Consider the following 25017-nt stretch of genomic DNA (forward strand, 5'->3'; position numbering starts at 1 on the left):
CTGCGATGAGGGCTATGGCTCTTTCCTCCAGAGTGAACCCATTAGACCCATCTTTCCTTCCTCTCTGGGAATACCCTAGAAGACCCTGGGTGATAAGAATGAGGGCAGGAGAAAACGAATGCCAATTGCATCAAGACTCAAACAAAACAAATTTATTTTTATCTCTGTTTTGTGACTTTGATTACTGGAAAATGCATTCCAGGGGCAATCCTATGACGATATGTGTACTTTATCTCCACCAGCAGTACCTAAATGATGCTCCTCAGGGAAGCTCAAACTTTAAGTGAAGATTGATATCAAAGCTTAGTTGGTTAGGTTGGTCAGAACAGGAAATAAACAAATGTCAGTCCCTATAGTTACTTATTTTGTGTGCATGTAAAGCTTAAAGTATTCTTTACACTAACAGATTATGTTACCAAGAAGTTCCATTTAAAATGACATCACGTCAAAGACTCTACTGTATGTTTCCTTCCAATATCCCAATGAAGTGCCAATATGACATTGAAAAGATAATGTCAGGGATGGTAAAACTGCTTATGTACTGCTTTTCAGGGCAGTGAAAGTTTTGTTTAAACCTCATCCCTCTTTCAGTTAATTCTGAAATCTCAAATCCCAGAGCACAGCATAGCAGAAAGTGAGGGGAGAGGGTGGTGACAAATTGCCCCCTGGGGTAATTGACACAATTATATTGAGCACCATGGGTGAGAGCAGAGCACCAAGAAGACTTGGGGTAGGATAGAGTGAATGTAGTGACTGCCTGAAATTATTTTACAACACAAATGTTTCTCCCCCAAAACAAGTAAATGAAATAAGAAAGTTGTGTCAAGAGAAGGTCTCCCCTGCAGTCCAGCAAAGCTGTACAACACTGTTATCATTGGAAACCTGGCTACAAGCTGTGCACATGTGTTCATTTGTGTAAAACCCAAAATAGATATCATTTTACGCAATTGAGTGGGCAGAAATGGGGACCATGAGCCTGAATCTGAATAAATCTTCCCTTTTTAAATGACTTTAAAAAAAATTAAAGGCCAGTATGAAGCATGTAACAGAATTGCTAAATATGTAAAACAGGAATGATTATAATTAGCCTTGAAGATTAAGAAGAAGAACATGATGTTGAAAATGATATACTGCAGAAAACAGAAGACACTGAAAAAAACATCCTTAGAATTCTCACATGCTAGATGTAACCTTTGAAAATTGGAAATGCGCAGAGTGGGCTGAAGTGCAAATACCAAGCAAAGTGATGCTTGACAAAATAAACAGGCTAATAAACAAATCTGAGGGCTTGGAATTACCTAGGAAAATTAAAATGGTTATTGGAATCAGTAACCACATATCCGAAAGGCCATGAACCTATTCCTTTAAATCATATACAGTGTTGTAAACCAGTGTTACCTCAATAAAAAGTACAGTAAAACAGAAACAGAAACAAAAATTGGAGGGTGAAGCTCATCTCAAGTACAAAGTTTACCAGCTGTATATTATTGTCTGTGACCAGCACATTGCAACAGTTGCTTAGAATTCAAGAAATATCCTTCCTTTTCAGCTGCTGTCATAGATACTCTATGTGGCTTCTTTTGCTTTTGAGTAATAACTCTTTTTCATCTATACATGACTATATATAACTTCCTTCTGTAAAAAAAGAGCAGATCTAAAACTGCAAGAAATAATTGATGTAGAGATCAACTTGAGAAGTTCTCCAGTGATGGACCTGTAAGTCTCAAGGTTTATTTTGCCTCAACAGCGATCACTTGCACAACACTCTTCTATAATAATTTTGTTCACAGTATAGAGTCTCACATACCTGGCAAGGCTGGGAGTGGGGAGGGGTGTGTGAGAGTTTCCAGAGGAAGGAGAAAGAACATGCAGCTCTGTTACCTCAACAGGTCATTCATTCTTCTGCTTACCCAGAGGACATCACTTGACTTTCTACACAATTCTGTTGCATTATTTTATTTTTTTTAATTCAATATAAAATTTATTTAATATACACACTTATTAAGCCAGCTATATTTTCCCCATTGCTTCGCACACTGTAACTAATTCTCCAATTTTCAGTCAAGATAATAGTAATGTCCTACATGGTAAACACAGCTTTTTAAAAGATGTAGTTTTCTTGATAATCCATAGGGAATTATCCTTCCATCCATCTAGAAGGTGTTTTCAGAGACATGAACTTGACAGATAATGTAAGCCCTCCATTTGGTTGGTGGCACTATTTTAAGTTTAACCTGTTACTTCCACTGAGATCAGATACATAGTTCTGCTTTGCCTGAACCCAAATTCCCAAAGGCATCGCAAGCTCAATTCAGTCATAACCTGACACACAGTCTCCACTCAAAGAAATCTCTTCACTGTATTTCTTTCCTCAGCTGTGGACGCCATCATCCAGGTTTCCAAGTTCCAAGTCATCATAGACTTAATTTTCTTCTTAACACCTTTCCTCCACCCACCCATCCCCAAACACCAGGCATCATCAGTTGTCCTAAGTATCTTGTAACTCTGTCTTCTTTCTACTCTCCTCATCTTCCACTACTATTATTCATGCATTTGATGTATCTATTGAAATAGCCACCTTATGCTGAGCTTTATTATAAGTACTGCGAAATCACTGAACAAAATAGATTTATGTTCCCTGCCCTAATGCAATTGATACTCTAGTTGGGGAGATAGACATCTCACTAATACTTTCACAAATGTAATTATGTAAATATGACTTTGTAATATAATCACAAGTGGTAATGGATGCCATAATAAAGGAAAAATACAAATGCAATGAAAAGTTATAAAAGAGAACTTTGATTTAAAATAAAAGCCGAGATATTGCCCCTGATGAACAGTCAGAGGCAGCTGTGTGAAAAGTGAGAGAGGTTGGGCAAATGAAAGAGATTGTGCAAAGGCCCTCTGGTTAGAAGAAGCTAACTATTCGAGGAACTTCAGTGAGAGAAAGGCTATGACCCATGTGGTGACTGGGAAGTAGGGACCAGCTTATACAAGGCCTTATAGGTTTTGTGTTTTATCCTAAACGCAGTGGGGAATCCATTGAAGGGTTTTAAGCATGATCACAATCAGTGATGACAACAAACTTTCTGTGATTAACCCCAGGCAAGAGATGATGAGGTGTATGATAGCCAAGGAGATGGACAGAAGTGGATTTCAAATAAACTTTGGAGGCAGACTAGACAGTATTTGGCAATAAGGAAATGAAGGTGAAGATAGGACTTTCATCTGCCTGTCTTAAAAATTTGGAGAGGCAAGTAAAAGTTACCAAAATAGAGAACACAGACAGGGAAGAAAGATCAAAGTTTCCACTTTTGCTATGCTGAATGTATGGTGCTTGTGAAATACCCACAACGCAATAAATATTTAAAGTACCAAAGCAAACATTTAATCTGTCTTAAAGATACTTCTAGATGGGTTTCTTAATTTTTTTTTTTTTTAGTTTTAATAGTCTACATACATCATTGTATACAAAATATAACTGTTGGAATTCGAATTTTCTATTTGCAACTACTGGTATCCTTCCACATATTCTTTGCCAGCTGTTTACAGTATGCCATAAACCCAGCAGCAATTTCCTTTCTTCATTGCCCTTGGTCTTGTTCAGAACATAAATAAAAAACCTTTGTGATAGTTAATATTTTCTGCAAGCCTCATCTTGCTATTAGTTTTAGCCTCCCTTATACTTTTCTCCCTTTTCCCTTCCATTCTTTTATTCCTGTTGGAAGCCATTTGCCTTACCTGTTTTATTTTGAAACTATTCTTTATGTAGCATAGTTTATCAGGAGACAACATGTGCAAGTTTATCCTTTCTACATATTCATTGGGATTACATGAAATGGTAGAGTTGCTTTCTCCATAAGGAACAAAGCCAGGGAGAAATGGCCACTGGGAAAATATCTTTTAGTTTTTATAAGAAAAACACTTTGGGCCTCCCCTGGTGGCACGGCGGTCGAGCGCTGGGCTGCGAGGCTGCCCGCAGCCTCTGCAGTGCTGGTTCGATCCCCGGCCACCGGCGAGGGTCCCACATGGCGCGCAGACCTCTCCTGCCGCCCGCTGTTCCCCTCAGCAGTGTGTTTTGTCAGTCTGCCTGTTCTGTTCCCCGCTCTGGCTCTGGTAAATTCTCTCACCCTCCTGCGCTTCTGACTGTACCCAGTGCTTGTATGAATAAATAAATCTTAAAAAAAAAAAAGAAAGAAAGAAAAGAAAAGAAAAACACTTTGTATAAAAGATGCAGAATCTTCTTAAATCAGTGGAAAGAAAGCCTCTGCTCACCACATAAAAGTAGATTATCCAAGCCATCGATGGCAGCAATTTGAAATTTTCTTTGCAAATTGAATATTTTTCTTGTCTGAAACGTGGTGCTGTGAGGTGTGGGCACCCCAGCAGTGGATATCCACACTTGCTTAATGGAAAGGTCATTTCTTAGCCTGGGTCAGTTTCATTAAGAAAAATGCCCTTTCACTTATTTCATATAGCTTAAGCAAATTATCTATGGAACTTCAGGGCTTAGCCCATTTAATGAATTTTAATAAGAAATACATGAATCAGTCAAAAAACAGAGAAGAAGTGAGTAACATTGAACTAGTTTTAATGGAAATTAGCTCATTACCCTGCTGGCTTACATTTACCAAAGGCTGAATTTCTGATGAAAATTTTGCCAGACTGGGAAAATGGGAGTATCTTTGAATTAAAGATTAACTTTATTAGTGGTATTTTTTCCTCACTTAAATAAGCCCTAACTGGAGAGTCTAAAAACCCTGGGGCTTTTTCCCCCTTTGGAAAAAATTTTAAATAGATTTCTTATACTAGAGTTTCTCACAGTCCCTGAAATATTTGCAGGAAAGTAGTGGGAATCTGAATCCCTTCATTGCTCAGTGTCCTTTTTGAGACTGGACAGCACAGCAGGTGGGGGTCCAGGTGGGTCCTCTGTCCTCCAGGGGAGGCCACAAGGTGGGTGAAACAAAATTCTCCCAGTCGTGCACTATGCACGTACTTTTGTTCTTTTTTTTTTTCTCTTCTTTGTTTTATTGCTTTTTTTTTAACTTGTGGTAAGATATAGAACTTAAAATTTGCAATATTAGCCATACTTAAGCGCACCATTCAGTAGTACATATATGCTGCTGTGTCTGCCTTCTTTTTTAAGCAAAACGAACACAGCTTTTATTAACCAGGGTAGGGGCATCTGCAGTGAAACTGTTCTTTATTTCAAAATGGTTGCTTTTTCTTTTCTGTTGTTTAAAGAAAGGGAGAAATAGAGTTTCCTCTGCATGTCTATCATTCTTATTAACTGTAGAATCCCCAATAAAATACATGAAACTGTAACAATAATCTTCAGAACTGGAGTCAGGTACTCCAATGGAAGAAGAAGCCATTCCACATGTGCAAATGGAAGTTCAATATATTGAATGGAGTGGGGAGGCACATGGAAAGATTTAGCTCTGTTTGGGGAAATTCCTAGAATTTTGAAAAATTGCTGTAATATTACCCAAATTGAGATAAAATGATAGGACCTACCCATAAAATTGCTCTTTGTTATATTTTAACACCTTATTCTAATTGGTGCAATTTTAAGAAAATTCATCAACTTTTGCCTTCTAAAAATAAATAATTAAAATCTCTTACCAAGTAACTCACACATGCAGGTTAGAAAAGGGGCTCTCCTTTCAGAACTCTTGTAAGTCTGCCCATATTCTTACTTTTGGGACATTATGGGTAATAAGAAGTAGGTTCTGAATCAGCCATTCTGGGAAACCTTCCTCTTGGGATAAGGCAATGGTGCTGACCCATCACTAAGCAATTTCAAAACAGTCCTTTGTGACACTAGCGTTGGCCACACAGAATTCTGCATCCCGGGAGGTAAGACCTCAGTCAAGACTACAGAGACACAGATAACCAAAACAATCCAATGATCTGTATATCAAATGGATTTTCTGAGCTTTCTCTAAAGCAAGATTTCTGACAATGAAACGTTGGATGGGGTGCAAGAAAAGGAAATATTAAGTACTCTCTGGGCTTTTACAGAATTGAGTGGATACTACCTGCAGTAGATATTACAATTGTGTTTTTATTTTTAAATGGTTATACAGGACATATATAAAATTTCCTTATATAGGATATTCAGATTTAGCAAATAGAAATATAGTATTCCTAGTTTAAGTGAATTTAAAGAAGCACAAATAAAATTTTGTAAGATTTATTTATGTACACAAGAACTGGGTTACAGGCCAGAAGTATTGGGGGTGAGAGGATTCACCAGAGACAGAGTGGGGAACAGAACAGGCAGACTGACTGAAATACACTGCTGAGAGGATCAGTGGGCGAGCCAGGAGAGGTCTGCTGCACCATATGGGCAGGTCCCCGGCCCGGGATTGAATTCGTGCTGCAGTGGCTGCGGACAGCCTCATGTTGCATCTCAACCCCTTGCACCACCAGGGAGGCTCCTCACTCTGCTTTTAAGTGCAGAATAAAAATATATTTTAATTTTATTTCTGATCCTAAAGAAGACAGATTTTAGAGACCTAATTCAGTTTTGAAATTTACATTAAATGCATCCAAATGTCCTTATTAGCTACATCTAATTTTTTCCATTTATTCTCTTATTTTTTTTTTCTCTTATATCCCTATACATGTTTTGGTTAGGTCACAACTGCACCTTGAGGTCTTTTGCATTTGTTATCTTAAGATTCAGAATTAAATAGTTTACATTTGCACACTCACAAAAATGCACCCACCAATAAAATCATCAGTACAGAAAACATGGATTAAGTCATTTTAAGGAACTTTAAAAGAAAAAGTTATTTACATTCCTGCTCTCATTTCCCTCTGAGGAAGTGTGGTGTGGTTCGAAACCCCAAAAGTAATAGTGTTAGCAAACCAAAAATCTGTGATCTGTCTCCTGCCAGAATGAACTTCAGAAAAAGAAAAGGATATAACATTTTTATTTTGGTTTTTGGATATTGAAACAGGTTAGGTTTCCTAAAGAAAGGGCTTCCCTACCAAAAAAAAATTTATATATATTGTACATTTATAATCTATTATGACTTGGCCCAATTGTGATGGTACTATTTCAATAGCTCTTCCAATGAAGTTGAGCCCAAAATTGGAGTTTAATCATGTAGAAAACTTAACCTTATGGCTTAATCGTGCCAAATTGAGTATATCCAAAATAGATGCTTTCTATTCATCTTAATTTAAATCCTTATAGCTTGATTGATAATTTGCCAAAGAAACATAATCACATGTTATTTATTTTAAGGAAGTCTATCCCAGTGCTATTTCTTGAGAGCTTGTTTGGAGGTTCTAGCAGGGGAGCGCAGCTACTCGTATACCCTCGACCGAAGACCGGTCCGTCTCTATTCGGGGAAGGCCGTCCCGGTCCGTCTCTATTCGGGGAAGGCCGTCCGGGGAAGGCCGTCCTCCTCGACCGAGCGCGCAGCTTCTGGCGGGACGCACATGGAGCGGTGAGGGAGGAAGGGGACACCCGCCTAGCCAGCCAGATCAGCCGAATCAACCCTGGTGATCAATGGGGTGACAGATGTCGCAGCCAGATCGCCCTCACATCCCCGGTGCTATTTCTTACTACCTAAAATTACTTACTCTTCAGCTAGCAGCTGTTTTTTGACAGTGACTCAGGAAGGGCAACTATTGCTTCAGAGACTAACGTCTCTGCAGCATAAATCAGCATTAGAAATATTATAGAAACTGCTATAATGGAAACAGTAAGAAAGTTCTGGGTTGTTCCAATGGTCTGAGGTCAGACTGAATGAAACAGTGCTCAAAAAACAGGATGCCAAAGTACCTATGATGAAAGGTGTGCAAGTTAAACAACCCTCTCTCCTTGTCTGATTTTAACCAATGTCCTGCTTATGTTATTTTACTTCTAGCACCATACTGCTAAGAGGTCAGATAATTGCACATTTTCCATAAGAGGAATGATCTTCTCTTAAGATAATGTCCCATATGGGTACGAGAGCTCCCTAATAGAGGAACAATTTTCAATACATCTTATATCAAACTGTGATCACTACAATGTACTCCCAGCACCTAACAAATGTAAAACAGCCAATACCCAAACTGTTCCAGCACTCCAGGAAAGAGGTGACAATACAAAAGAAGAACAGGAATTAATTGAGCATGTTGATATTGTGAGAATTTACTAAAGACACCTTTTCTCAAAGAAACTGTTGCTGGCAATTTCAGAAGGCAGAAAATAAATTTTGTCATTTACTGAAAATAATGATTAATTGGCCTAGAATTTTTTACTTTATAATTAGGGGTCAAATTGTTTGTATTGGTATTTTACAGAATGAGTCAAGGAGATAAACTTGTTATTTTTTAATCTGTTTTTTCCAAAAAGAATATGACTAAATCATTATAATTAAATTATAATCAAACCACACATTGAACAGGATTTTTCTCATTAGTTGAAAAGGGACGTAAGAAATTACAGGGTATGGGAGAAAATGAGTTATTTCTATTTGTCTTCATAGGTAAGATGATTACAACATCTGAGCCTTAAACTTAACTCTGGCTCCCAAAGAACGTTGAGAAACATGATGGATTATATATCCATTTTTTCATAAAATAAAACATCGGTGCTTTGCAGGATGTATTGAGGTGCGGTTAGTATTTATGCCACAGCTGAGTTGGAGTGTTTTAAGTGTCCAGATACTTGTGCGTCCAGATTTCTGTAGATAATGCCTATAAATTGCCTATGGCTTTACACTACTCCCATTTTGTACAAGTCCCAGTTTTAAAATGGATAAACATATTATGTGGTATATTTTCATGTATATTTAGCATTTTATCAGATACCACCTAATATTAACACAAAGGGAAACTGTTAAAAGAAGGTAGCTATGATATGAAAAGAAGATAATTCTGGTTTTCACTAGAATATGTTTGGCTTGCTAGGGGCAGTGTTTGCCCTGGTATTTTTAAACTTGTTCTTACTATCTTTTTTTTTTTTACTGGTCCTATTTGTTAAAATAATAACAATAATAAAAGAAATGGGAATTCACCTACCCTTTTAAATATCTTAGTGTTCTCTTGGATCACAGCAGAGTCAATCCAATCATCCAGCCATTGGTGGATTGATAAGCTGAAAAACATTTGGTTTGATGATACATGATTCATTCAACTAACAAACATTTGAACATTTTGCAAAACATTGTATGACACTTGGGTAGAAGAATAATAAAATAGGTATCTGCTTTAGAGAAATCTCAGCAGAACAGTCCTATAACAAGTTACCCAAGTATCTGATTCATGATACAGTTCTACACACTTTTTTAAATTTAGAACTAATGAAGCCTTATTAATTGATTTTTAACTGCATAAAGCAAGATTATTTATTATACTAAGCAAAGGTTAATTGACATTTATATCTTCTCTCTCTCTGAGGCTGTTTCACAGAAATCCCTAAGAATGATTCAGTCTTACGTTTTATAAACTATTTTCTGGTTTGCCGGTCACATACTTCCCTGTGCTTCAGAATAGAATCCTCAGCTGCCAAATAAGGAAATGACCTTAGAATCATTAATATGATCCCAATGAATTTATATGGGCTCCTTGAGGAAAACGATACAGCCAGGCAGAATTTTATGTTGTCATTATTGTTTGCTGTTAACTAATTTAAAGTAACCTACAATTATCTTAATATCATGCCACCTGTAAGTGGTAATGGGGTATATTTTCAAAGTTCAAATATTGTTTTCTTTATTACAGGTTTCTTTTCTCCATGGAAAACTCCAAAGCCTGTAAGTTGGAATTATTATGCTTCTTTCTTTATTTCTGGTTATTTTTGCAATCCCACTAAATAAGAGTTGAATCAGGTGACCTCTGATCTTTCCACCTCTAAGACTCTGTGATGTCAAATGAACAAATTCTGTATCCTTGTATTTGTGGGACAAATATAAAACTAACTCATCTTACTTACCTGTAGAGACAATCCTGCTGTGTTTAAAACATACTTACAAAATGAGCATTAACACTATTCAGTGTGGTATACTAAGAATACTTTAGAGATCCTTTGCTTTTCCCCTGTCAGAAATACTATAATCTTTAAAACATGGAATTTTTGGAAATAATGCAAATTATAGGTCCAAAAGTCTTGACCTGCAGTTCAAATCAGGTCCACAAGATACTCAACTCTGTACATAGTTTTATATTATATTTTAGTGTAGACAGAGCTAAATATGTATGCATATATTTATTCCATGTATGTTTTCCACATATATTTTGAAATTATTCATATATATAATTTCACCAAACAAATCTGACAAAGTAGTGCTTCTGAATCATCTTCAGATACTGGTGCTCTCTGCCATCACTTAACTCTGTTCCTATTTCCTTTATGAATCATCCTAAAATTCTGATGTCATTGTAGGCTCATGGCTTTCATGAGTGGGTTAGCCAGGTTGGTTTCATAGATAAAGGTGATCTTTATTTGCTATTAGGTTGAAACTAATAATTGCCCAAGTCCCAAGAGCTGGGACTGACTTTCTGGGATTCCACTTCGTGGTGTGTTAGAATATGTTACCCTGACTGGGATGTCTTAAACCCACAATGAGAAGAAAACAGTAGCAGAGTGATTCAAGTCAATAAATAAATAAATAAATAAATACCTCAGGGACTCACATCCACCACCTACTTCTTTTCTTTCCTCTCAGAGTCAACAGCTCAGGGAATGAGTAGGTAATGTGTATGTTAGTTTGATGCATCTTTTATTTCTTTTACAGAGGGAATATTTGACTCCTTGCTTTTCTCAATTTGAAAATGGCAGTGATAGAATTTTTGCATACTTATAAGTGCAATAAACACTTTCCTCAAACAGTACAGCCTTGAAAATGGTTTGAAGAGATGCGAAAATAAGATAACATCGAGCCCCATAATGGGCCTGAATTTCAGGTTTCTTTCAAAGAGAGATGAGGAAACCTGGAGCTGGAGGAGAGGGACAGCCACTGTCAGAGCTGGGGCTCACCGAGCATGTGCCTGCGTAGAACTTACCTCGTCTGCTTCACAGAGACCATCAGATGGGGAAAATGGTCTTATTTGAGTTTAGGAAAGCACTTACTGTGCATGTGATTTTGAAAAGAAGTATTTTGAAAGTGTTTAATGTGTAATTTTTTTTATCTTGACCAAAATCCAAATAAGTTCTTCCTTTCACCTTTAAAGTTAAACCTGGGTTTTGTGGTTATGCACATCTTCATTTGATTTAACAAGGAATCTTGCAACCTCACCCCGGTGCTACAATTATGCAAGCTAGTGATTTCCTTATGTGTACCACATTTACACAAAAGATAACATTTGGCATAGTTGCAGCATTTGCTATCATTTTAGTAATTGCAACCATAGTCAATAATACCAAAAAACGGCTTTATGGAATTCAGTTTATAATTAATATTAGACCCATGCATTTCTATAAAAGCTAAGGTTCAGCTGAGTAAAGATTGAGCATTGCCAATTTAGTATTCTCTGTATCCATCATAAACTCTTTAGACTAAGCCCTGTAGCTAAGAGACAGTATGATATAATAGCTAGGAGGTCTGGGTTAAAGCTTTGCTTCTTCTCTTTACTATCTATGTGATCTTGAACTAGCTATTTAAACTCAGTATCTCAAATTCTACAACTGTAAAAGGAGAATAATAATAATACCCCCTATTATGGTTATTGTCAAGAGTTAATCCATATAAAGTGTTAGTGTTTAAAGTACTGCCTCTATATGTTGAGCTCAAAAATATAAATGCCTATCATCTTAAAAGGCAGACCCTTGATGCAGAAACCCTTACTAAGTGGATTACTACGTGGATTTATACACTCTCTCCTTTGAGAGGACAATATCCTTAGTCAAGATCAGGAAACGTTGTCCTGAGGAAGACTGCTCCATTGGTCCCATGTCACATCCTAACCTGGTTACCCACCCTATGGCTTTTATGTTGAGATAGTCATTTCCTGCTTACCACGCAAAATACTGATGATAGTGGGTTCTCATTCTCTGCCATCTGGAAGAAGCCCAAGTTCATTCTTCAAATACAGAATCAAGTCAAATTCCTTCATCTCCCAGCTCTGGCCAAAAACAGTGAGGGGATATGTTTAGACTACCCTAGCTTATATAGGAAGGAAACAGTTTCTAGATTCAGTATTTCATTTGGGGAGAAGGTTTCCTTATTCACAAGCCTTCGCTTGTGCACCCTGGAATCAGAAGGTGGAGTTAGAAAAACCGATCATACCATGAACAGGGAGGTTTCCTGTTTTCTGTTTGATGCCCTGTTGTGGACCACATGTCCACTCTGTCCTCTGACATTTCAGCAACTGTCCTTTCATATCAACAGGCCATTCACCAAGATGACAGAGATACAAGACTTCTCCCAGTTATAGAAAATGAATTCATTTCCGTGTTTTCCTTGCTTTAATGAGATGTTTATAAATATCAGTCTATGTATAGACGCCACTAGGACTAAACAAAACCCAATCAGATGCCTTGTTGAGAGGTAAATACGTGGTAGGTAACACAAATCTAGACAGGTCAAGACCAGAAAAACTTTAAGTGGAATAAGTGAGACCCAGGGACCTGGGCAAAGGGACAGGATCAGAGGCTTGGGTGTTTGTGAAAATGGAAAGGGACAAGTGAACGTAAAGTGTCCCTGCTGTACAGCAAAAGTGAGAGACCAAGTTGTCTAAGAAAACAAGGAGAAGTCCACAGACTGTACCCTGCAAAGGTGCTGTGAACAGAGGAGACCTCAGACCCCAGGACAGGTGGTTTGCTCCATGGTGATCTGGGTCAGAGACAACAAATCACTCTGTAAGGGTCAGGAGAGTATAGGCTGTGAGTGAACTCCTGCAGAGATGTCATGGGCACAGTGGTTTTCTTCTCTGTGATCTTTTATGAAGCCTTGGCAGAGCGACTCGAGAATCGATGCATGAAATAGCACAATGCTGTCAGTGCTTCGCTTAGCATCAACTGGACTCTTGACTAGTTCCCCCATCTCTGTGCTACAGAAGTTGTAGAATTTTTCAATCTGCCTAAACAGTGCCCAAATCATTATTTGTTCTGTAGTTTTAAGAATGTTTTTAGAAACATTAGTATTTCACCTAAAGCATGTTTACTCTGATGACTATGCATGAAGAATACATATACACAAGACCTAAGTGGGTATCTTATAACCCTCATTGGAAGATGGTGGGAGGAAATAGACATTTTCTGAAGCCCTGTGATGACAAGTGGAACATTACAGCTACTCAGACCATGTTTTTAATTTATTGACTTTTTAGAATTTAGTACCTTATGAAAGAGAAGGGAGAAAGTCAGACAGAAGACAGAATACATCCACATGGTATCTAAAGTCAGTTAAATTGAAAAATATAAAAGGATATACATTTAACCAAAAGTATTTGTCTTTCCATCATAGCAAAGACACAGAATAGATGACCAAAGGAACCCAGAAGAGCTTCCAATATGAATTGTGCTATTAAATAAATTGTTAAGTGCATATTTTAAGATTTTAACTAAATGGAAACAAAAGATTCACTGAGAATTAACTTGAACACTAAACAAATTTACTGATTATTCTCCTCAATGTGCTCTTATGCTACAAAGCACTCCTGCTGAAGCTTTAGATTGCTTCTGACCCAGGGTCTGCCACTGACAGCCACGGGAGCTCATTATTCACCTAGAGATTATGTTTAATATTTAAAAATTGATCTTAACGAGGGCTTTTCCATCCATGTTAGCTATAGAAACCTTTGTTTGAATGAAATCTTGGCCAATAGTTCATATAGGAAACAAATTAAAATGAAGCCTATTGCCCTAGTTCCTTTGGACTGTCAGAACAAAACACCATAGACTGGATGACTGATAAACTAAAGAAATGTACTTCTCATAGTTCTGGATGCTTCAGAAGATCAAGACACCAACAGATTCATTGTGGTGAAAGCCTACTTCAGACATCTTTTCACTAGACAGACATCTTTTCACTATAACCTCCCCTAGTAAAGGGGCTAGGAAACTTTGTGAGATCTCCTTCAAAAGGGCACTAATGCCACTCATGAGGACTCCACCCTCCTCCTTCCCCAAACTCCACTCCTGACACTACCACCTGAGGTATTAGAATTTCAATGTATATGGGCCTCCCCGGTGGCGCAGCGGTTGAGCTCTGGGTTGCAAAGCTGCCCGCGGCCTCTGCAGTGCCGGTTCGATCCCCGGCTGCTCCCCGGCCACCGGAGGAGGGTCCCACATGGCGCGCAGACCTCTCCTGATGCCCGCTGCTCCCCTCAGCAGTGTACTTCAGTCCTTCTACCTGCTCTGCTCCCAGCTCTGGCTCTGGTGAATTCTCTTACCCTCCCGCGCTTCTGACTGTACCCAGTGCATGTATAGACAAAACAAACAAACAAATAAATAAATAAATAACATGCCTCTATATAAATAAATAAATAAATAAATAAATAAGAATTTCAATGTATGAATTGCAGGGAAGGGAACACAAATATTCAGGCCATAGCACCAATGTGATATAACCAATTATATCAAAAGAAGTCTCAGTGACCCGTGTCTTTAATATACTGCCTCACCCAAGCCCTTCCACAAGCCTCCATAGGTGAGAGGCTCATGGGCCCCTTTTATGTTACACAGTGACATGCACAGTACTTGGCATTTCACATCCCATCCAGCTTTAAAATATTTATCTTTGATGGGTCAGAGCAGTAATACAGCCCTGAGCAAAATACAGCCAGCATGCAAATAACATGTGCTGGGGAACAAAAAGTCATAATTGTGTCAAGCTCAAAATAGCATTATCAAAACTGGTGTTTTTTGGTTTTTTTTTTTTTAAGTGACTATAGTTTATCACTGACTTCATTCATTCACTACATTAACATTTTCTGAGGACTTACTCTGTGTTGTAAAGACAGTGAGGTAGACTGCAGCCTCTGTCCCCAACATGATCTATTCATGAACCAGAGGTAGACTCATAATTATGGTTAGATGTGGTGAGCGGTGAGTGGGGCAGATAGAGGGCACTGGAGCACCCAGGAGGGACAAGTAATTAGATCAGGAAGGGCCCACAGAGATCTTCTAGAAGAGATGTCTCACCTAAATCTAGTTGCCAGCAACAGAAATGAAGAGTGCGAAGTGGGTAAACTTTGCAGAGAAAAGGAAAAATAAAGTATGCAAAGTTTCAGAGATAGGAGAAAAACTGATAGGTCCTAGGGCCTGGGAGGCAATGTCATCAGTAGATATGAAGAAGGTAAGCAGGATCCAGATCATGAGGAACCACCAGACCCCACTAGAGAGCTTGACCTTTATCCTAAGGACCTAAATGACCCAGTACATCATTTGAAGCAAGGTGATTACCTGATCTAAATTGTATACACCACAGGTTTATTCAAAGCAGAAGTTTAGTTTAAGGGAAGAATCACTTGATTATTGAATGAAGGTTAAGCAGATGGTACAAATAGCTGATCTTGGTGAATCTGACTCTCTCCCTGACAGAGGGTCTCTCTTTTACTTATCTCACAGGACTATGGTGAGGGTCAAAGATATATGTGAAAGAGCATGGTAAACTGGGAAGTGTTGTGTAGATCTTTGATAAATTGTGGTGGTAGCACCAACAGCACCAGCATTTGGGAATGAAACTGCAAGATCAGCAGTAAATGAGGCTTCACATAAGACAATGAACAATTCATAAATCCCAGATGGTGTATAATTACTTATAAGCAGTAAGGAAAGTGATTGAATGTTCAGACGTAGAATGCTGTTGGGATGTGCATAGATGTCAAATGAATACTTTATCTTCTTCTGTTTTAGTAAAAAAGGTGCAATGTATCAGGACCTTCATAGAAAAGGAATAATATTCTATATTTCTAGGCACTTACATATCAATTACCCTGAGATACATGTTTCTTAATTTTTTAGGAGGAAAAAACAAACCCAGAGAGTGATTTGTGGAAGATACGTAGTAGATGACAAGATTATATAAGTTTGCATTCAGAAGTAGGCACCTACTGTATTTATAACAGTCTGTGGTGCTTTATTTCTGGAAATAGAATCTTCTATCTTAAGGCACTCTGACCAAAGTTTCAAATGCATTATGGAAGAAAAGTCCACAGGGCAAGAGAGTCTAACTTAAAAGTAAGGGTTGTGGTATATGACAAGGAAATAGCAGGGAGGAATTCATCCTCAGTCATTTTCTGTGTTCTCTTTCACTTTCCAGATAATGGATCGATGGGAGAATCAAGGCAGTCCTCAAACGAGTTTATCTGCTCCAGTCATACCACAGAACCTGCCCTTCCCACCCGCCCTTCACAGAAGTTCCTTTCCTGACTCAACAGAGGCCTTTGATCCAAGAAAGCCTGACCCATATGAGCTCTATGAGAAATCGAGAGCCATTTATGAAAGTAGGCGTAAGTGAAAACCACATACAACAAGGGTACATTAATAACAGCTGAAGCCCTGCCAGGAGAAATATTGAGGCTGAAATGATTTGGCGTAATTTTATATTCTGAGCTACAAAAAGTATCTCAAAAGTAAAGCCAGATGATATAAGCTTTTCTTAAAAAAAAAAAAAAAAAGCCTGTCAAGTCTAATAAAAGCATTTATATTTTGCTTGCTAGTTTTGTGAAAGTCACCAAATGGTAAGAAGAAATGTTTGGGATTTTTATCCGTATCCGCTTAATCTGACATTGATTCTGAAGCTTAGATTTTTCGCAGTGTCTTCAGTGTAGTCCTCGAAGAATTGAGGACCCTGAGTAAAATGTTAGCCAATTCTTCAGGTTCACAATCATGAAATGAATGGTTCCAAAAGCAACATAGAGCAGGTACCAATCATTTCTACACAAATCTTCGCTATTCATTTAGTGCAATGGGAAACATTTGAAAGTTCAGTAATAAGACAAAGTGTAGCGTATGTACTTGTCATCCCTTTCAAAGTTCTTCTAAAATTATTTTATTGTGTTTTATAAATATTAGAAAACAATGATTTTTAGTATTGTATGTACATTCATCGTACCTCTTTCCACCATCGAACAGGTCATCTCTTCTGAATGTTAGAGGACAGATTTCTCAATGGCATGAAAATATAATCTATGAAGGCAATAGACAATATAATATGAATCTAAGTAAATGATCAGAAAATCCCGTCTAGTGAGAATGGTTTGGGCCTCGTGCTCCAATTTACAGTTTGCTGATTTCCTTTGTTTCTTTGTCCTGCCAATGTCTTCTTCCCAACTTTATCACCTGAAGCATGAATAGCAAGTTTTAAATTGAGTGTGATCTCAAAGGATCTCAAATTTGCTTACTTTTTGATGAGCTCAGGGGCTGAGAATTATGCACCCAGCTGGTAAGGGGGAAAGTAAACATTATACCTTTTCCCCATCCTCTACAACTCTTTGTAAAAGTAATTTTGATTGATAAAGTAGTTGGGACAGCAGGCCACTGAGAAATCATTTTCATCAAAATAAATCTCCTCCTCCCCTTTCTTTTTTCTAGAAAATCAACTATGCCAGGGCTACTGTGGCATTTTGGGCTCTAGAAGATAGGGTGTGAATTCAAGGCACTAATGCTCATTAAACTAAAAAAAAATTTGAAAAGATTTCAGCACAGTTCTGCTTCAATAGCCAAGTGTTTATTGAATACCACTTCATTCTCAGCACTGAAAGAGATACCAAAGATGAGTAATATGTCCTGTTTTCACAAATTTAACTGAGGAAATAAGAAGAATAAGAGTAAACCAGTACAGAGCAAGATTTAGAACTTCTAACCTGGAGAGTGGAAATGCATTGCAGGATTAAAATATCATCATCGCATCCTTGGCTTATTTAATTTCGGGGTGATATTTAGGCTACATCAAAAAATAATTCCTTTAGTTTTTGTCTCCTTCTCAGTCATTTGCTTTCTTTTGCAGTTTCTTCCCCTATATAAGGCTTTATTATTCAGGATGAGGGCCGTGTTGCTATTTATTCAGTCTTCTCTTGATGGTGTCTGTTCCTGTTGTGTCCTCCATTTCTTAGAGGAATTGCGCATGACCTTTTCCACCCCAAAGGAATCCTGGTTCCTTTATCTTGTCTCCGTGATGCTGTTTCTGTACATTGCCTTTCTGCCCTCACCTGTAACAACCCGAGCAAACCAATCTGCTTTGACCTCCCATAGCTTCCGTGTTCAGTCCTCCTCTGGGAGCTCTTCTTCCTCTTTGTTGCTGCAGCTACAGGAACAACAAACCTCCTGGCCCCCCATGCTCTCCCGCTGGGCCCCACAGCACCCCAGCTATGCGCCACCCCACTGCTGTAATCATGTCCCCCGCTTCTTGTTTTCATCCACTCTCTGTGATGTTTCTGAGATCACAGAAAAGCTTTCAGGGTCACCATCCTTAGGAAGCCAAAAGAGAGCATACTCATTTCCTCCCGTCTTCCTCTGTTCTATCCTGTTATTTCATAACACTAAATGGAGTGTGAATGAAACACAGAAATCATGTCAAGGGAAGAAAAACTCTACCCTGAAGATTAAGGAAACCCAGGCAGCATGTGCGATTTTCTAGTCGCTACCTAGCAATGCAGTTCGCTCTGCTTGCGGGTGTCCCCAGGTCTTCAAAGAACAGATAGTTCACACATCAATATGCACAGTTTTTAACATATTGGGCTGTCTGTAAGAGTCCTTTCAAATTGTTTTCTTTCTTTGTTTAAATGCCCATTTGAATGGCGGGCATATTTTTTGGCTGTTTTATTGAGCTATGACTGACATGCAAAAAGCTATACTCACTTAATTTATACAATTGGATGAGTGTGGAGGGGGGGAGAACAAAATAGCCCTTTGCTGCTGTACATTTACTGTTTCCAAATGTGAAAAAATTTCATTCATTTTAATATTTGAAACAATACCAAAAATTTAAACAAATGGAGAAAAAACTACATCTCATCATCTTCAAGTAGGTTTTCTGTTTAATATAATGATCATAAAATGTACGTGTCTACACAGAAGACCTATAATCAAAATTTTCATTGTGAACCACTCCTAATTTTAAGAATCATGGTCATAACTTTTAGGTTTGGTTCCATTTAGTCTTGTGTCCTTGAACTTTTTCTAGGGAGAAAAATCAGCAGGAACAGGGAAAGTGAGGATGGGAATTCGAATCAAAGCTGTCGGAACCAAGTCCCCTGGCATTTCCCTGGCCTGTAGTAATCTCATAGCAACCTCCCTTATAACCTGGTCTAAAGCTACAGAGATTTTTTGCACTCACATGCAAAATTGGGTTGCAGTAATCCAAAAAAGGATATACCTCCGCCCACAAGCTTCTGCTGTACAAAGCTACAGAATGTTTGTTATATCAAGACTGTCAAAAAATATTTGGATTCAAGTCACCAGTCCCCTGCAAATGGTAGAAATTTATCAAATGATGTAAACGCTGCTGTGCCTCATTTGGCTCATAATTAGATTATGCTGACATTTTAATGTGCATGCACAGGACATCTTAATAAAGATGTATTCCTGAGGAAAAGTGCTGTGATTTTAAACTAACGAAGACAACCGTACGATACTTAGAGCTACGTGAAACAGAACATGACAGGTACATGCTTACAAGAGGAAAACTAGAAACACCTCCCTGTCTTCTTGAGATCCTCTTATAGAAGAGGTAGGACTGAAGGGAGAGAGAAGGAAGACTCTTCTACCCAGAAGTTAAGGTGATGTCTCTGATTAGGGAGCATTAGGCAGAATACCCAGAAGTGGCCCCTCCAGGCTCCACGTCAATGAACAGGAGTGTATGTAATGCTCATTATGTGCCTAGAACTCTGCCGGAAATGATTTCACAAGAAATCATTTCTATTCATACAAAACTTACAGTGAAATTAGGGACACCAAAACATATATAGCAAATAGTATCAGTATCTTAGCATGTGAAATTTTGCAGTAAATATAGACAATAATTTAAATATAATTAGACAATTAGATTGATAGTTTCTCATTCCATGATCGAAGTTGATATTTATTCAGGAGAATGTCATGTGTTAAGTATCTTCTAATTACCCAAAATCTCATTAGCCTCTATTGGAAAACTCTGTGAAACAGTTTTTTTTCTTAATTTTCAATTCCACATCAGCTCAAAGCTTATGTACGTAAAAGAGAAGCCATGCCAAAAAAAAAAAAAAAAAAAAAAAAAAACCTGCCAAAGAAGTTTTGACCAGTGGGGATTCCAGGTTTTCATGTTCATTATTTAAGCAGTGACCCTCTGTCATTACAAGTGATTCCCAGAAAAGACCAGAAATCTCCCCATTCCCATCTTTACCAAGACTTTTAGATAGACATCGATTTTCCTCTCTGTGTAATAGCCTCTCTCGATAATTGACTTCTTGCTGTCCCCATTATTTGCAATTTTAAAAACTGAAAGTAGAAGAAAACATCCACCTTTGCATAATGGCATATCATGCTGTTTTCTACTTCTCCCTCCTCTGTCCTTTTCCCATAAATCTCATGGAAGAAGGACTTTTATTTTCTTTACAATCACAAGACGAAGAATTTGTATTTTCTCAATTGTATACTAACATGCCCACTGTTGGACCATGTGCACCATTTCTAATCTTGAAAAATAACGATTTTGGAAGGACCTCGCTGCTGCCCCACCCCACCTGCCCTCCCTTCCGTCTCTGGGTGTGATTGTGTCAGTGCTTCATCCGTGTGTTTCTGCTCCGATGAGAAGCAGCTCACGCTGACCCTTGCCTGTGAGAGTACTCGGGTGAGACCACTCGCCAGTTTGCCTGAGAATATCCTGCTCCCTGTAGTCCTGGTGGCATGATTAATAGCTCTCCTTCCACTCTCCAGTGTTCTCATTTGAATGATAAAGTGGGTTCCCTTTACTACATAATCTCTTAAAGAAATAGGCATCATTACCATCCAAGAAAAGCATATGTCTAAATGTAGAGACCATGGACAAAATATTGATACCTGCACAAGTAAATAATTGCTTTAGAGTTATTCATCTGACTGATTTCTTGCCAATACGTATTTTATCCCTAATGTGAGAGGAAAAAAAGCATATGCCGCCACCTATTTGGTAATCACACTGCCAGTAAACTCCCACCATGTGAAGGAAGTTGTACATGTGTGCCAATTAGAGGATGGCAAGTTAAGGATTAAAAATAGGTAACAAGACTTCATACAAATAAATCCTATACCAGAGAGTTCTCACTCTCATCACAGAGAATAAGCCAGATTCCACATGCAGTAGTTGAAAGACCAAAAAGAGTTCTTTTCTCCTGCCTTCTTGCCCCAAGGCAAGATTATACTTACCAAACTGCACCTGGGGAGCTACTGTGGCCCTTCATTTTATTGCCCAGCAAGGCAAGGCAAAGTGCTTCCCAAAGGAAACAAGCATGACTCACTTTGAAATTTACAAATTTAAGTTTTGATCATGCTAATGCGCTTCTTGATTTAGGAATGAGGGTTCTGTCCTGTTGCTTCACTCTTCTTTAAGCCAAACCTGGTCTAAGGGTTTGTCTTATTGTCCTCATTTCTTGGGCATATTTCCCACTGCAGCCTCTGAAGCAGGAGCAGACACGCAGATAAAAACAGAAATAGAGAAAAAAAAATTTTGTTCCCTGAAACCCTTCCTTCATGATTCTGTCCGTTGGTGTGAACCCAGGATAAATTATGACTAAAGTTGTCCAAACTTTTTTCCTCTTCACATTGAGCCTTGGTTATTATAAATAAACAATTTATGAGGGACAACATGTCCATACTCCTTTGCAGTAAGACATCACTCAAATGTAAGATCATAAAAGTGTCAGGGATCCATATGGTGTAACGTGCTTTATGATATAACCTCTTCTGAACAGAAATTCCTCTGAAATGTCTTCAATAAGAGTTCACACATAATCAATTTCTCTTCCCTGAAATTAGGGAGCATTAACCCATAATAAACAATGAGTTCCACCAAAGGTAGCAATCAAAAGTAGCGGCTGGCCAGCTAACGAGCATAATGGAGGGAGCAAACTGTTCTTAGTACTATACTTGAAATGAAATTGTAATTTATAGTCGATCAAAAATAGACAGCTGCGGTTTTCACATCTATGGCTTTTATCCTGCTCTTTTGTTGCTCGACTTTCATTGTGGAATTCTTTCATTGTTAGTATTATAATGCAAACATAAAATTCATGGCTAATCACAAATGGGAAGTGGCATTTCTAAACTGTTGGTTTTTTCTGCTGCTCTTTCCTTGTTATTATTAGTGAACAAGAGGTATAGTTTGCACTGTCTCCCATCCTGACAGCAGAGCCACTTGGAAAGATAGGGTAGTAAAAATTATTATCCACCTCTGCACCTGAGCCTGGTGCTGGGAGCCGCACCACACAGGGGGAGCAGAGAACCAGAACAATGAAGCCTGTGCAAGTCTTGCTTGAGCCTTCTTGTCACCAATATCCTTTGCCCATGTGATAACACGCCCAATACAGTCAAGCAGAACCATCAGTAAGTTCAAGAAAGCCACGGAAGCCACGGCTGCAGGCAGCTAGCAAGTGATCCTGAAAAGGCCACACTGCCTTCCTCAAAACATCCTCATGTCGGGGCATTGTTAGAGCAAGCCCTGAACTCACATGCTAGGACATTGCTGGTGTCTAGTGCCCATAAGGTACAACCCACAGATGCTCTCTGGAGCACTATCCTCTTAGTGAAACACAAAACAGGATATGTAAGTATTAAGACATGTTTACCAGTAACTTTAGCCTTGTAAAAGACTAGGAAAAATTTAATAACATCATCATCTTAAATGTCCTCAACTGTGCTATGAAGGTTAATTTTTTGTACTTCTTTCCTATGGGAAACCCATTATGACTATCCTTAGTATAATTTATGTTACGATTTGATCTGTGAAAATCGTAACATAACTAACAAAAATTGCCTTTTAGTTTCTAAATTACATTTTATATCACTTTGTAGTTATAGTATATATTGATAAAGGAAATCAGTAAATACAGTTAAGTTGTGTTTGCCATTATTAATATTTAGATTTTAATTTGGAAAATTAAGTTTAATAATAATATTTAGGATCGCTTAGTCAATAACTTTGATTATATTTCTATTCCCAATAGGTTCCTTTTAATAAAGTTTCCATGATACAGTCAAAGCAATAAAGATAAAAAAAACTTAGTGGAGGGGATATAATTTTCCATGTATTTCAGAAATTAGATCCTATCCAATAGATTAAAGTTATTTCTTCAGTAGTTTAAAGCATAATGTTCCTGGAACCAGGTAGGAGCTAGAAGGGAGGGAATAAACGTGAGAAGTAAACTCCAAAACTAGTCCTTGATTGAGAGTTATTTAGTGTGTCAAAGCATTTTGTTCAAACCACAAGTTGACAAGGTAACCCAAAGTACTTTTCATGAATAAATATGAGACCATGAGGGCTACAGTAAACTGAATGTAATTGCTAAATGGCAGGTAGGTCTTAGTGAGATTATAATAATACACAATGTCAGTTTTACAACAAGAGGAAGTGTTTAGAAGGCAGCAGTCTTTCGTCCCTGATACAGGTCTATCTTTCTGATGAAAGGCTACTTCTCAATTCATAATTGTAAGCAGTCACACTAAATATGGATGTTTTAGAAAATTCTAATTCTGCTGAAAAAACTACTGTGAAAACACAGCTTGCCTGGCAGGGAGGATCGTCCTGCCCACAATGGGGAAGATCAGCTACAAGGGGTAAAGCTGAGAATGAGTATCAAACCCAGAGGGCCGGCAGGGTATATCAGCACCCCCTCATGCGGCTTCTGTTTCATGTGACTGTTGAACAGTGTAGTCAGTGCTTTATTTGAAATAAACAAAGACAGAATTTGTCATAATTTAAGTTTTTAATTTAATGGTAAACCTGTTTTTTGCAGTGCTTCATAAAGCACAACATATTATATATACATAATATGTCATATGTGCAACAAAATTGTTATCTTACACATTCAAAATGGGGAAGTTCTAGTAAACTTTATTCTTAATCTTTGCTTTTTAAACCTAATATCCCTTAAGTTGCCTCCTTTGTAAATGCTCTTGATATGGCATAGTAATTTGTATGACTAGCTATTAACTTATATGACCACACTAAAATTGGTCTAAAATTTGAACATTAAAAATAGTTTACATTTAATATTAAAGTCTAAACTTATATGTGTCAAAGAGTTGTTCTCACAAGAAATTTATTTTATTCAGGTAACACTGGTTTACAACACTTTATATAAGTCGGAGATTCATACCTCTTCGGATGTCTGTTATCACACCAGTCCCACCATCAAGGCGCACCTGTAACCTTCCACCAAACTTCATTGTCTTCCTCTCCCATTTGTTCCCCACCCCCACACACACCCTTTCTAGTATGCTTGATTTTCAGTTAGATTTTTAGGCTTTATTTTTTTTATTTGCTTATATCTGGTCCTTTGTTTTGTTTCTCTATATTCCACATGAGTGAAACAATCTGATATTTGTTGTTATAAAAGGCAAGAGTTCCTTGTTTTTATAGCTGAGTAGTATTCCATCATTTATATATATATTTTCTTAAACCGCTCATCTATCCTTCAGCACTAAGGTTGTTTCCACAACTTAGCTATTGTAAATAGTGTTTCAATGAACATAGGACTGCCTATAATCCTTCAATTAAGTTTTTTATATTCTTTGAATAGCTACCTAAGAGTGACATTGCTGGATCATAGAGCAGATCTATTTTTATACTTTCAGAAGCTTCTGTCTTGTTTACATAGGAACTGGGTCAGTCTGTGTTCCCACTATGTATGAGAATTCCTTTTTCTCCACACCCTGGCACACACTCGTTTCTGGCCTTTTAGTATAGGCCATGCTCACTTGTGTGAGAAGGCATCTCATTGTGCTTTTGATTTGCTTTTCCCTGGTCTAAAGTGATGATGAACACTCCTTTATGTCAGATGTTGGGCACCTGTATGTCTTCTTTGGAGAAATGTCTCAACTCTTCTGCCCATTTTTTTGACTGAACTATTTGTATTTGTTGTTTCTGCTGTTAAACTGTATGAGTTCTT

At 38.0% G+C, this 25017-nt stretch overlaps 1 protein-coding gene across 4 annotated transcripts in view; it reads left to right on the top strand.

The window, feature by feature from the left end:
* Positions 1-25017, top strand: part of MAGI2 (membrane associated guanylate kinase, WW and PDZ domain containing 2) — a gene marked incomplete at both ends in the record, with an annotated part of 1136641 nt that overhangs the window by 969378 nt on the left and 142246 nt on the right. For all 4 annotated transcript variants that reach the window (XM_084230806.1, XM_084230807.1, XM_084230808.1 and 1 more), the window contains 2 exons: positions 9733-9764; positions 16215-16404. In XM_084230806.1, coding sequence (XP_084086932.1) covers positions 9733-9764; positions 16215-16404 — 222 coding nt within the window. The remainder of the gene's footprint in view (positions 1-9732; positions 9765-16214; positions 16405-25017) is intronic.

Source organism: Talpa europaea (genome assembly GCF_964194135.1).
Source record: "Talpa europaea genome assembly, chromosome: 3".
In the NCBI taxonomy this organism is placed as follows: Eukaryota; Metazoa; Chordata; class Mammalia; order Eulipotyphla; family Talpidae; genus Talpa; species Talpa europaea.